The sequence below is a fragment of the Primulina huaijiensis genome, chromosome 3, assembly GCF_012295235.1.
Source record: "Primulina huaijiensis isolate GDHJ02 chromosome 3, ASM1229523v2, whole genome shotgun sequence".
Classification (NCBI taxonomy): Eukaryota; Viridiplantae; Streptophyta; class Magnoliopsida; order Lamiales; family Gesneriaceae; genus Primulina; species Primulina huaijiensis.
Window position 1 is genome coordinate 27764821 of NC_133308.1, and position 15087 is coordinate 27779907.

The following is a 15087-nucleotide window of genomic DNA, read 5'->3' on the forward strand; positions in this document are numbered from 1 at the left end:
TTTTTTTTAATTTATAATATTTATTTAAAAAGTCCTTGACTATTTGGTTAAAGAATGTGACACCTATATGTTGATATAGTTTAAAAAATTCCGATATAACACGTATCGATTTTTAATTTTTTTACTTAATTAGTTAGTTAATTCACCTCCTAAGCTACCTGAATTTTTATTTACTTTTTTCCACAATGGAAGTTCCGTACTCTAATTTCACATAAATTTTATGTACTTTTTTAATCTGTTATTTATAGATTTATGTTACGATATAAATTATAATTTCCTCGAATATAAAACTTAATAGAGAAATTTTTTTATTCGGTGTTTCTTTTTACGATTTTATTTTTTTTTATTATCAAATTTCAGTTTTAGTCCGCTATATTTTTTTAAAATTAATTTTAGTCTTTTTTCGGACGTGACATCAATACAGTGTTGACGTGACACTAATATTGATGTAGTATTGTATATAATGTTATATCAACATTCCAAATCCTTCCCAACTTAAAAATATGAAATAGAACAACTCCAAAGTTAAGTCAAAGTTGATGTTTTTGGGTCAACGAGGTTTTTGTTCACTGGTTAAAATTGAGGTTATGAGACTTGTTGATGTCAAGCTTGAGTCTAATTTATTGCGGATAATTTTTCTAATTTATTTATGCATATTTAATTATTCATTTGTATTTTTCTATCTGAAATAAATAAGTCTTTTGCGTCCATACTCAAATCACGTCAGAAATATAAAGAGTTACTTTATATCTTTAAAATATTGATATTAAAAAAAAGTTGATGCTTCCGGGGGCCACTTGAAGAAGCTGGAGACTTCTAGCACTTCGCAAGATGTTTTTTTTAATCTTGTAATTAACAACTTTTGGCTTTCATCTAATAAGTTGGATTTAATTTTTGTTTTGTTTATATTTTCATAGAAATAATTAAACCTATCGAATATTGGTTATTTAGCAAATATAGTTTCCAACATGACCCATGTGACAAGAAAAAATTTTATGTTGCACACATTAAAATCTATCTAAACATAAATGAAGAGCATATTTAAATCAAAACGACATCGAATATTTCAAAATTAAAATAAAAAAATTGGTGTTTTTCTTATTTTTGTTTAAGTATATTTTAATGTGCAAAATATTCGATTTAATAAGGATTCATGACTCACTGATCAACTATACCAATTGATTGGTCTCTCCATCTTCCTGTTACTGATCTGTTGTAGTAAAACTCTTGCCTCTACAACTAATTCATGGTCACAACCTGGATCCGAGAATCTTGGGCTATGATCATAAGGAGAGAAGTCCGGAGAGAAGCCCAAGATTCCAAAGGATAAAATATTTGAAAAAGAACATGACACTTGGAAATGGAAGCAAAAACTATACAGTAATGGAAGCAAAAAATATACAGTAATAGACAAAATGCGAAAGGGGCTTCTCAGATTAAAACATTCAATGAATACGCAAACAGAAAATCTGATGTTGAAGATTGATTATATGTAAATACGTACCACCAAAAGTTAACCACACGAAATGTATAGACAAGAAAACTTTAACTCACTACTTGTATAGCCTTCAGCACACAAGTTATTTTACAGAAACCAAAGCAAATGAACCATGCATTTTTATTCCTAAAACTAGTAGTATCAAATTATTGACATATTTACCAATCACCTGTACCCATACTAAAGGCCTGGACTGGCATGGTGTTTTACATCTTTCTTTCCTTTGCATGAGTTGAAACACTGATCAACATGACTTCTACCGCACTGATCGAATGGGTAGACTGATCACTTCAATGAAACTTCGGAAGCACGATTTTTTGTAGATATTTCAGCTGGAGTGCACACAAGGGCCCTTTGCTGCAGGTGTTGTAAACTCTGCTGCATACTGACCTGCACCATCTCAGAAAGCATTTGTTTTGCCTTTTCGGTTTGCTCCTCCCCATCCATCTGAGATAAAATGTTGCAGACTATGTTCTCGAGTGTATCGGGTTCAAGTTCCGACCTTGCATAAGTGGTATCTCTTAGTAGTCGCAAAAGCATTTGGGCTTTCAATTGAGAATTGGGCGTCCCGTGAACGGTAAGCTCAAGAAGTCCTGGAATTACGCCTTCTTTAAGAATTGGTTCTCTATACTTGGTTCGATCGCTTTGACACATTGTTAAAAGTGATCCTACTGCGTGTTCCCTGCTTTGAAGGGATCCGTTCTCAAGTATTTCTATGACAGCAAGTATCCCACCTTCTTCGGATGTCAGTACTGTTCTTCCCTCTTCAAAACCCACCAAAGATTCGATCAGTGCAGTACATTTTTCTGCTGCTCTAGAGGACTTTGGACACGATTTTAGCAGATATACCAAAGCGGGAATGGGCCTCGTTTTAAGGATGTGGCTAAGGTTGTCTGAATGAGTCGAGAGATTATACAGAGCCAATACGGTATCAAATTTGGCTTGTGAGGTCCCATGTCTCAAAATTTCTATAAGGAGAGGGATGACACCAGAAGCAGTAATAATCGGCTTGTTGACTGATGATGCAGAAAGAGTGATCAACGCTGCAACTGCGTGCTCTTGAAGAGTTAGATTCTCAGATTGAAGGAAACTGATAATTGGTTTCAAGGCACCGGCGTCAATTATGTCTATCTTATTTCTGCAAGTAAGAAAATCGAATATGTTCAAGTTTCATGATAAAAATAAAGTTGCAGAGGATTAAAATGCAGTCTTATAATACATAAATCATACACACGAAGATCCAATTCCTCTATCACACATTTATACCATATATTTAATAAAACTTCTATGATCACAGGTTTCTTCTCCGCATATATAAATTTATTGGTCAAAATTACAAACGCCACCACCTTAATTTCAATCACAGTAGCCTCACATTAAAAATCTAAACTTGCGAATGGTTTTCTTATTCGAGATTTATGCTTCCAGAATCATTAATTAACCACCCAAGGTGCTGGTTGTTGCTTAACATTTGAAAAAGATAGAATTCGAACCAAACTTAATTAATTTAAAAGAAAGAGCCCTTTTGATTTTGCTTCACCCACAATCAATATTAAAAATGTCAGAGTCAATTCGTCAGTAAAAAAGCGGAAAATTTCTTCGAAGAAAAGAAAAGAGAACCTAATCCATTGGATATATTAACGAACAAGATTAAAGTTAAAGGTCTAGATGACATAATCAAAGGCTAAAGTGAAATGAAAATACAAAGGGAAGCAAAAGAAAAGGATACCCACGTAATTCTTCTGCAGCAACCAATAAGCTAAAAACCAGACCAAGAATTAATTCATAAAAAGATTGGACATTAATTTGATTTGAAGCCAAATTAATTTCGGTGAAGACTTTAAATATATGTTATATTTCAATACTTTCTTGAATATTATTATCTGATGGGACCAAACCAGCGAATCCAAGAAAGGCGAAAGGAAAATGAGAAAGAGAGAAAGTGACAAAGGGAATAAGAAATTATAACAATAGAAAATAAATTTATTAAAATAAGACTACGAATCAAACTTAGCATCGAATTAGAAATTATTCAACAAAATTCAAAACCCATAGATTGATATGAATTCAAAATTGATGGCGGTAGACAAACTAAAATTTTGTGTATTGAGCTGACCTTTCGTCTTTGACGGCAAGGTTAAGGAGCGCGGCCAGCGCGGCCTCGTTAGTGTCGGCGGCCCCGCAGCAGAGCATATCCACAAGTGGCAAAACAGCGGCGGAGAAATGACGCCGATACCTCTGCGATGTCTTCGTCATCCGTCGGATGTCCTTCGCCGCCTGCAGCCTCGAATAGGGATCGTCGGATTGAAGCAGCATGAGCGTCTGGTTGACGACAGATGGTGAATAAGATGGGCTGACCGAAGCGCAAGTCGCAGCTGTATCAGCCTCGAAACTCGCGGCGGCGGGGGCGAGGTGGCAGCTGCTGCTACTGCTGCCGCTGCCTTCGAAGCCCATCTATATGGAATTTGGATTTTAGAGAGGAATTTAGTGAGAGAAAGCGAGGGATTATACGGAAGGGTAGAAAACGTTGTTGCACCGTTGCAGCTTTTCCAGCATTATTATGTTTTGGAATGAATATATGGGAAGTTGGAGCAGTTTATTCTAAATTATATCTTTTTATTTTGACGAGTAACTTGGCGTGTATAGATTTTTAATATAATGAATTAATTTTCTTTAATCAATTCATTGAATGTATTTTTAATTTAAAAAATATTATTTTTTATTATTAAATCGGATCAACATATCATACGTATTAATCAACTTAATTTATTCAAAATGGGTTCATTTTATTTGTCGGATTTGTGTTCAACATATCAATTAAAATAAAATAAAATATGAGTGATCAATAAGCGACAGATGTACAGTGGGGTTTATAAGGCCATATACCTTCGCCCTCGAAGATGGTGGGCATCGCGGAGAATCTCCGTACGAGGAAGTGTCCACCATCATTTATTATTACTAGTTACTTTGTGTGTACAATATTTTTTTCATTATCGATATATTAAAATTACATTTCACAAATTTTGGAGGGACTAAATTGATATTTAAATTGTTGAAAAAAAAATAAAATAAAAATGTATGTTGAAATTTTAAAAAAAAAAACAAAAGTGTAATATTAGTATCATATAAGGGTAAAGTTGGAAGAAAAATTTGGTGTTTTTTTTAGGTGGTTACTATCATGTCCTCGACTTTAATAAAACAGAATAAATAGAATATATTAATAAAAGAAAAGATTTATAAATTGTACATATGTAATTATTATTTTTACTTTGATCAAATAATATTAAATAATTTACACGAAATTATTTTCAATTTAGAAATGTTATTTTGTTTAAATTTTTTTCTATGTAAAATATTGAGTGTCTTGAGGAGTTTTTTTGTAGGGTGGGAAGGATAATTATGAAATTAAATAGTTTGATATCATCTAAAACAGCTACTCTAAGAGTCTTACACTTAATACTATAGTATAGAAATATAGATTATTATTATTATTTTTAGTTAATTTTAAATAATTTAAAATTACAAAAATTAAAAGAAAAAAATGAATTGTTTTTAAAAATTATGAAAAACCAACAACTATATTTTATCGAATTCAAATATTTGTCTATAAATAAACATCCATTTTGATTTTATTTTACAAACAATCTTCAATTTAAATACTAAATTATTAAATAAAATAAAATATTAATATTTCAACATCATCAATACAACATTATCTCTTACATCAACGTGATATTATATCATCATTGAACATTCTACAATGTCTGTAGTTTTTTTTATCACATGAAGTGGATAAAAGTAATTAGTTTGTTTCTCGAGATGCAGATTCATAAAAATAGCGAATCATTTAAAAAAATTTACATGAAAATATAAAAAAGATCCCATGATTATTCAGATCTAAAATGTCTCATACAATGACATGTACATATATTTTCCCTCGTTTTCTTTCGAGTATCTGTAAAGAAAGTTTATTATTATTAACACCTAAAAGTTCAAATTTCTTATAGTTTATTTTATTTATAAAATGGAATTAGGAAATATTAAAATGGGGACCACCACCCCCACCTGATAAATGTGATTCTAAATTTTTATATTCCGTTCAATTAAAAGTAATAATAATAATATTTATGTCTAATTATTGAACTTTCTTCTGGAAACGTTAGGTTGGGTTGCCTATCCCCACGGGCTCTATAATTTTGACTACCCCGAATGCGAAATCCGACCATAAACTTAATTTAATTCTAGAAATATTTATTAAAAATTCAAAATAATATAAGATATCGATTATGAACGAGGCTCTCCTTTATTTTCTTTCTTTTTTTTACATCAACTACTGGTATCGATATATATTTTTCTATACAATATTTTCTGAAAAAACTGATATATCATACTGAACCAAGCCTAGTGGTTCAAAAAGAGCTGTCGTAGACGATGCAAATATGAATACTGTATAGAGAGATGACATTTAATGTTTTGAACGCGTAAAACCCATGGAATAAGTATTTTAGACGGTCGGTATATTATATTATGCTATACGAAAAAATATTATAATTTGTGGTAATTATTCAAAATTTTTAAATCACATAATAATTTATGTGTCATATTTCGGTTGCTTTCCAAGTATTGTCAATAATAATTATTCATCGATTGTCGTCTCAATATTTAAACTCGTGATCTTGTATCGTATACTATTACAAGATCAAACATCGATCGTGTTCGAATGCTCTCCGATTAGGAGACAATTAATATTACCAAACATTCCGCATGAAGGATGATTCTTATATCATATTTCGGCAAGAGTGTTGATAAATTTACAGGAAAAATTCAATGAACTCGACAAAAAAAATTGTAGGACTATTTATTATTGGGAGGGACAATGGTGACATAATTATTTATCCCTGAACTATTATATAGTAGCCGATGCTCGATCATTTCACCAATCTCTCAACTTATTCTTCCATTTTGCAGGGTAAAATTTTTCCAATTATTCTCCATTATTTTACATAATTTATTCTTTTCACTTCACGATTCGTAGCATTTGGTGTGGTATTGTCCATTGAATTTGAAGACTATCTCTCTCAAATTATTATTAATATTTATTTATTTTATTTTTAACCAATTACTGTTACTATTTTTTATATCAAGATTTTCAATATTTATGCATATAGTTGTGATATGAATTTGATGCATTATTCTTAATTATTTATAGATTACTGTTGTTTATAAGTATAATAGAAAAATTATCACATTTTATAATTAAAGAAATGTTTTTTCTATCAATTTACTTAAAAAGCACTTTTAAAACAACTTAAAAAAATCACTTTTTAAGGGAAAAAACTTTTGAAACCAAACACATTCTAAGTCAGTAATACTAAGATAATTTTTGCAAGAATTTATTTTAATGTTTCAAAGTTTCTAGTTAATGAAATATTCAAAAATTGTATGTAGAAATTAGAAAGCACTTTAAAAAAAAACTTTTGCAAACGCTATCCGTTATCTTGGTAATGTTTACAAATACTTAAAAAATATTGATTTTTTTCTTTACAAATTTACAAAAGAAAAGTATGATATTTTTAAATATTTGCTAACATTATCCTAATTCTATCAGTCTCATTAAATTTACTAATTGTGTTGTTAGAGGAATTAATTAGCCGACTTGATTGACTTGGTGTACCTAAAATATGCCTTGAAAATCAAATGCGGGGCCCGCCCTATTAATTATGCTTATTTTCACATATATAAAACTTTTACCTCGTTTTTGTTTGTAGTAAATAAATAACATTATATATATTTATAATATTTTTTATATATTTATAATATTTTTTATTTATATAAAAGATATTATGTAAAGTGAAGACATGCCTAATGATTTTTCATTTATCTAGCTAAAGACACGTGCGACGCACGTCAAAATAAATTTCTGTTGTCAATAATTGTTGTTAAAGAAATGAGATCGGGAGAGATTAATTTACAGAAGATTATATATTAATGATTTTCATGTTATTTTATTCAATAGAAAATGAGTATGCTATATGTACAACCAAATTTGTACAATAATTCTTACAACACAAAAAAATCAATACAAAAATTTTATTTATCAAAATCTCTTGATAAATTAAATATAAAATTTCATTAGACAATAACAAAATCTCACGATATAATTGTTGTAAATATCGCAGTATGATATATTGGTTGTTCTTTTAACATTATCCGTAGGAAATTCAATGTAATATAATTTGTATAACAAGTATTATAAAATGAGTGCAAAAGATATTTGTTTAAAAATTTTGTGTTATAAATCTAAGGTTATTTTTGAATGGAAAGATTTCAATACATTCAAATGTATTTTTGTTATTTAGTGAAGTGACATCGTAAACTTCAAATCTACTCATTTCATGTGTATACAGTAGTATTTCATGTTAATTATTATATATTTCAAGTTCACCCAATAATGATGTAATTTGAAATTCATTCTATTTTATATAAATAATAATATGTAAATAAGTCATGTGTAGATACAATATTTGATCTATTGTTTCATTGTTAACAATAAAATTATAATTCTAATCCGTGAAGTTGAAATCAATTCATCCAAGTGCAATCTAAATAAATTAATAATTGTTGAAAAACATATTAGTAATAATCTTATAATTTTGTATAAATTAGACATTGGAGAAAATATAATATAGAATTGAAATCATAATAATAATTATAATTAAATTTGAGAGAAGAAAAAATTATAATACATTGTGTTGACCACTTATTTTACCACGTGCTACTGATTTATGAAAAATAAAAATACAATATAGATAATATATTCTAAATCTTAAATTAAATTATTGCGTCAAATGTTTTCTTCCTTTATATTTTCAATTTTTATTGCTTTTACGATTTTTTTTGTCATCAGCTTTTTCTTCTTTGTGAAAAAAACAATATTCTCATCATCTTCATTAGCAAATCTTATGGTGCTGTCGACATCAATCATTTGCATTTTCATATCTGTATTTTTTTATTCTTTTGTTGGAAAACTTTTTTTTTAATAATAATTTTTTTGCAGAAAATCTTTCTATGCAATAATTTAATTATCCTCAATATTCATTCTTGTGTTGTTATCGTCTTCTATTACTTATATTTCAATATTTTTACAATTGAGACAATTGATGATCGTCTTTTTTTTTATTTCTTGTTGTTCGGAATCTGCTGATATCTTTTTGCATTCAATATTTCGTTGTTGAAATTTTTTCTTATATTTTGAATGTGTTCAATTATAAATTATTTAAATCTTTTTGTCCATTTTGAGAAGAAATGTATATTCTTCTCTATTTGATGCCTCTACAGGTCTCCACACAAATTAAATTTTTTTTGGAAATTTTTTTTCGTTTAATCTACAAGCAAATAAAACCAAAGAATTTTGTTATTTCAGTCTTCTACAAATTATGTTTCTTTTTTGTAAAAAAATCTTTTAACTTAATCTACAAGCAAATAAAACCAATGAATTTTGGTTATTTCATCTTCTAGACAACTGAAAAATATGATTTAATTAATATGATATTAATTTATCAAAAAGTGTTCAACTCTTAGTGATATAACAGATTTATGCAATATATTATTTAAATACAAAAATTCAAAATTACGATCAACATATTTTTTTTATATTTCATACTATATTATTAGAAGTATTAAATTTTTATATATTAATTTTTTTCTTGAGAAACTTCTTGCATATATAAACTCATTCAAAAGATTATAGATTTACAAAATAAAACAAATCATATTCAATTTAATATTTTGTGAAAAATATATGTTCACTTCATCTATAAACAAATAAAAACCAAATAATTTTGACTTTTCTTATTATCAATCATAAATATTTATAAGGTCATCTTTCTTCTATATCCGATAATACTTCGTATTATTTTTGTGAAATGTAATTAACTGTCGAACCTCTTCATAACACCGACCCACATGATTTAATTATTTGGCATCATTATTTTAATTCGTCGTTTTAAATTAAATAATCTCAATTAATGTAAAATAAAGCATAATTAACATCATGTCCTTACACAAATTATGTTTTTTTTTTGTGGAAAAAATTCAATATATTTACAACCAAATAAAACAAAGGAATTTTGATATTTCAATATTGTACAAACTAATTGTTTTGAGAAAAAATTATTTCACTTCATCTATAAACAAATAAAACCAATGAATTTTTGTTTTTAATATTCTCAAATTAATATTTTATGGGAAAAAATATGTTCAATTCATCTACAATAAAATAAAAACCAAAGAAGTTTGGAGTTTCAGTCTTCTTGGCAACTTGATCCTGACCTGACATACGTAGATTAACAATTTTGACATCATCATAATAATTGATTTTACAAAAAACATCCTCACCAAATTAAAGATAAACTTCTTGCATATATAAAATCATTCAAAAGATTATAAATCTACAAAATAAAATAAATCACATTCAAACAATTATTTTTGTGAAAAACATTTGTTCACTTCATCTACAAGTAAATAAAAGCCAAATAATTTTGACATTGTCTATGGAGAAGTAGTGAGTAATGCTAATGAATAATTTTTATAAAAATTTATTTATCATAAATTTAAAAATTTACATTCAAAGATATCTTTTAAGTTTACAAAAAAACTGTAAATGTTTTGTCAATATATATCTCTTATAAAAATACTCCGATAATTGCAAGAATATCTCATAAAGTAATTGTTATAGTTTATAGCCTTTAAAAGAGTAAAAAATTAATACAAATATATTTATGCAATCTTATATCGTTAAATTTTAGTAATAAACCAAGGCTTTGAAAAATATTAGTCGACTTTCTTTTTGATAAAGAAATTTAGATAGAATAAATACTCACGAAATATTTATTAGGATTATCTATATTTATATTTGATAATTCTTGTATCATTTTGTAAATGTAATTAAATATCGAACTTTCTTCATGACACCAACCTTGGTAAAACAAAAAAAAAATTAGTTTAATTATTTGACTTCATTAGTTTAATTATTCGTTTTAAAGTAATTAATCTTAATTAACGTAAAATAAAAGATATTTAATATCATATCCTTATACAAATTAATTTTTTTGTGAAAAAATATTTTCACTTTATTTACAAGCAAATAAAACTAAAGAATTTTGGTATTTTAATCTTCTACAAATTAACTTTTTTGTGAAAAAATCTACAAATTAAGTTTTATGTGAAAAAATTCTTTTCACTTCATCTATAAGCAAATAAAACCAATATATTTTTGTATTTCAAGCTTTTCAAATTAATATTTTTTGTGAATAAAGTTTGTTCAATTCATCTACAAGAAAATAAAAATCAAATAATTTTAGAGTTTCAACTTTCTTGGCAACTTGATCATTATCTAGCATAAATGTAGTTTGACAATTTTGTCCTAATCATAATAACTGATTTTACAAAAATATCCTCACTAAATTTCTCCTGTATGTACAAATTAAGGACAAAGTTGACAATACACAATAGAAAAATTTTGACCTTGGTTCACACTTTTATAATATGTATAGATTATGCTTGAATGGTTTAGTTTTTTTTTTTTAAAATTTTCATTAAAATTTATTTTTCGTTTTATTGTGTTTAAATTATTTTAGGAGACATATTTTTGTAATTTGATGGGATTATTTTTGGAAATGTTTTAACCTTTACACAGTTGGCATCAGTTAGGGGCCAAATGCTTCTTTCTATATGTTCCAGTTTGCCACATCATCAATAATTCATTGGCACGATATTTAATTAAGGGGAATTTCACCTCATTGTTACACCTGCGAGTACAAATTAGGGTCAATTTAAAAATATAGAGACGGATAAAGAAATATTTTAATGATTTTATAAAGGGATGAGATACAATATTTGTAGATTGGAATAATATCCAAATATTTTTAAGTTTTTTTATTTTGTGTTTTGTTTATGTAAATAGTCAAATTTATGTTTTTTCATATAATTTAAGGTTGTGTGTCGGCTTTTGGTTTTTTTTTACGAAGTGTTGATGTGACACCAAACACGACAATATTTTCTGATATCACATCGACACTCTAAATAATATATATTATGTTTTGATATAAATAAAAAATTGATAAATCAATGATTTGTTGTAGACAAAACAGCGGTTCCAAGCAACTTGTTCAAACCAACCATAACCGATTAATGTATCAAGTCGATATAGTCGTTGAATATAATGGACAAAAACATTTAATATGGCTATAGTCAAGGACAAAGGGCGATAACCTTTAACATACAAAGGTAGAGAGTATCGAGAAGATCAAATATAACTATTGGAAGTGGTTGCTATAAAAAGGGGAAATATCAAAGAAAAATAGGAGAAAGACCATATCGAAAACACACAGAAGGATTCATCAACATTATTAGAACGCACAAATATTCTTGATTCACCATGGACCAATGTTTATCTTTTGGAGCAAAGATGCATCCATCTGTATGCTCACACTTCACCGGCATATCTGCTAAACCAAAGAACACCTTTGAACATCAGAGCATAACTTCAACAACAATATTAGATTATCAAGAACCAAATGTGCTCGCCTTGCAACAGCTTGTTGCTATACCCATAATCATTTTTTGAGAACGGTTCGACTCAGAAGATGAAGAAGAACGGTTGATTAAGCTAGATTTGATCAGTAGGGCGTCATCAGACGTGTCATCTGGATGAATGGTAAAAGGTCAGTTAGGGCTTATCATCTTAACTGATTGAGTATGCTAATAGTTCCAACTAAGAGTGTGACTTCAGTTGGAGTGGGCTGGGTTTGCACAACCGCCATCTGTAAATCAAAATATTTTAATGTAATTTTCCAGAAACGAAAAAAAGGACGACGTAAAAGGATTTGATAAATAATAGTTTCATCGGTTGTTAGCTCAAGCTTGAAGCACCCTTAAAAAAGTTCAAACCAATCCTAATCCCGACAAAAAGAATCAAATGTCAATAAAACATAACATAACTTACATGATCGAACCTCAAATTTTAATATTTACAAGAACGAAACATAAAATAGACAAACTTAGATAATCATTTGATATTTTGTCTATTCCCTCTTATGGATAAGGAAACAAAATATTAAAATGAATTTGTATGAAATTTTTTTAATGAAAAAGGAAACACTTTAAAATTTGGTATGAACAATTTTATAAAATTTAATTGGTGTACCAATATATGAGGTATAAAGACCTCACATCCGTTTCAATTTCGCACTTGATAACTTGTTATCTTTATGCAACACATCTAAGATCCAACGTGTGAAATTCACCTCGTTTCAACATATATTATGAAAATTGCTAAGATGAATCGATTTGGTTCAAATCCACGATAAAAATAATAATTTAACATAAAAATTAATATTTTTTTCATGGATAAAAATGAATTGAAGACTCTGTTTCATTCACGTCCATTAAGTCTATATATATATATATATACACACATACATAAGCAATTNTAAAAAAATACATCATAACATTATCTATTTTTTATTTAGTGCAAATTTTTTATTCCATAAAATATATTATTACTACTCAATATATTAATCTTACGTGTTATTAATTTAAATAATCATTTCAATTAATTTAAATAAATAATATAAACTAAATATATTGATTTTTTAAAATAATTCATTAATCATTCCACTAGAAACAATATAATTTTTTGTGAAATTAATTATATAATTTTGCAAATTTTTATGAAATAATCAAAATCACAAATAAACTTAATTGCAAAAAAAGAAACAAAATAGATAGCTCCATGTACAGTGCTACTTGCATGATTGGAGATGCCCCCTATTACGTGAAATTTATATGGTAATTAACTTGATTCCTATACTATTATTTAATAAAATTTGAGCTCCTTTTCGCTATTTAATTTAGTCGAAATTAGTTTTATCAAACAAAATTCACATATCTAACCATGTTAATGCATCGATCCAGCTTAATCTAATTCCTATGCTCTACGAATTCTAATAAAAAATAAATAAATGTGCATAAAATTTCAGTTAATATAGTGTTTAGGTGGAAGAATAGGATTTGAAAATTGATTTGAAATAATTTCAAATCCAACGACTCGATCCAAACATATTCTAAACACATATGTCTTTTTGAATAATTATTTTTTTGAATATCGACTATATGTATAGAAAATACGTGTGCACGATTCGATATATATATATATATATATATATATATACATATATATAATCAATGGGAAAATTTTAATTGGCCAAGTCAAGATCCATCACATGAGAATCGACCTAGCTGCGTGAATTCTAGACTTCCGATTATATTTATACAAGTAAAAAAATAATTATCATGGTCGTGTGCTCCACGTACAACTATATATTGAACGTGGTTAAGGATTAATCTTGTAAATAACATGAAATTAAAGTGACAGAAAAATGGACACCGAGTTTTCGCATGCATGCTAATTAAAGTCGACATGCATTCAATGATTGGTTCAGTGTAATAAAAATTATAAGAATTATTGAATAGTAAAAAAGAAAAATTCAATGTTTTCAAGATATTCCGAAGACACAAAATATATCTTTGTCAATATATGCATGCAACGTATTAAACAAAATAATAAACAAATAGAATTTAAGTCAACTAAATTATTTATTTATATCTAGTAAATAAATTATCATTTAAACTATCAAGATCATGTCATAAATCATTGCTGAGTAAGAATTTTATACATGGTTTTATTATGTAAGTGAATGAGAGTGTCGGGGCTAGCTATATAGTTCGCCATGAGAGCGTGTTCTGTATTTGTATCTTTCGACTCAAATTTCAAGTTTGATTACTTCACAGACAGTGTGTGTGAAACTCCATCCGGGATGAAATGTTTTTGACACTTGTGATATTGCACACAATGTTATCACAAATCATAAACTTAAAAGCAACAAAAATCATTTAACAAAAAAAAATTTGTATGCATATGTGTGCTAAGGGATAATAATATATCGTTAATGTAATGTAATTATGTATAGGTTTCAATATGAAGACACCATTTGGCTAGTGAGATAATATGATGATATGATAAATTTAAAGATAATGACAACATAGTTATTTTTTAACTTCAACTATTGTAAAATTTGAATCGACAATGATATATTTGAATATCATCTTGGATACCAAATAGTGCTTAATAATAAATATTTTAATAGTTAGTTAATAAAGGAATAATAAAAGGCAAAAAAAGAAAGAAATGTGCATCAATTTGGATCAATTATCATTCCATGGGACCTATTTTATTATTGTTGTATTATTATATTTTGTTGACGATGTCACCAAAATTCTCTAACCACGTGAAATTACAGTATACATATATATATATATCACACACACACACACACACACGAACAATCAAGTTAATTAATGCAACATATATCGTTGACTAATTAATTTTTGGGGTTTTGGGACAATTCAGCATCTTGTGAATGACCATGTGGTTCAATTAGGTAGAAACTAGTGTGATTAATGTTGCAAATTTCGATATTTGAAGACCACGGTGTTTTCATAATATTTGAAGATTATTTTTATATACA

The 15087-nt window shown here is 27.6% G+C and overlaps 1 protein-coding gene across 1 annotated transcript; it reads right to left on the reverse strand.

The window, feature by feature from the left end:
* Positions 1 to 1470: 1470 nt before the first annotated feature.
* On the reverse strand, positions 1471 to 4040 carry LOC140974319 (U-box domain-containing protein 45-like). Its single transcript, XM_073437705.1, has 2 exons — positions 3615 to 4040; positions 1471 to 2636 (listed from the first exon to the last, which is right to left on the reverse strand). Exons 1-2 carry the CDS (start codon positions 3950 to 3952, stop codon positions 1784 to 1786), a joined length of 1191 nt encoding a protein of 396 aa, XP_073293806.1. The 5' UTR covers positions 3953 to 4040; the 3' UTR covers positions 1471 to 1783.
* Positions 4041 to 15087: the final 11047 nt, after the last annotated feature.

Coding starts and splice junctions, on each gene's coding strand:
- LOC140974319 (XM_073437705.1), bottom strand. CDS start 3,952: ATGGGCTTCGAAGGCAGCGGCAGCAGTAGCAGCAGCTGCCACCTCGCC. Junction 2,637..3,614: donor CTTGCCGTCAAAGACGAAAG/GTCAGCTCAATA, acceptor TCTTACTTGCAG/AAATAAGATAGACATAATTG.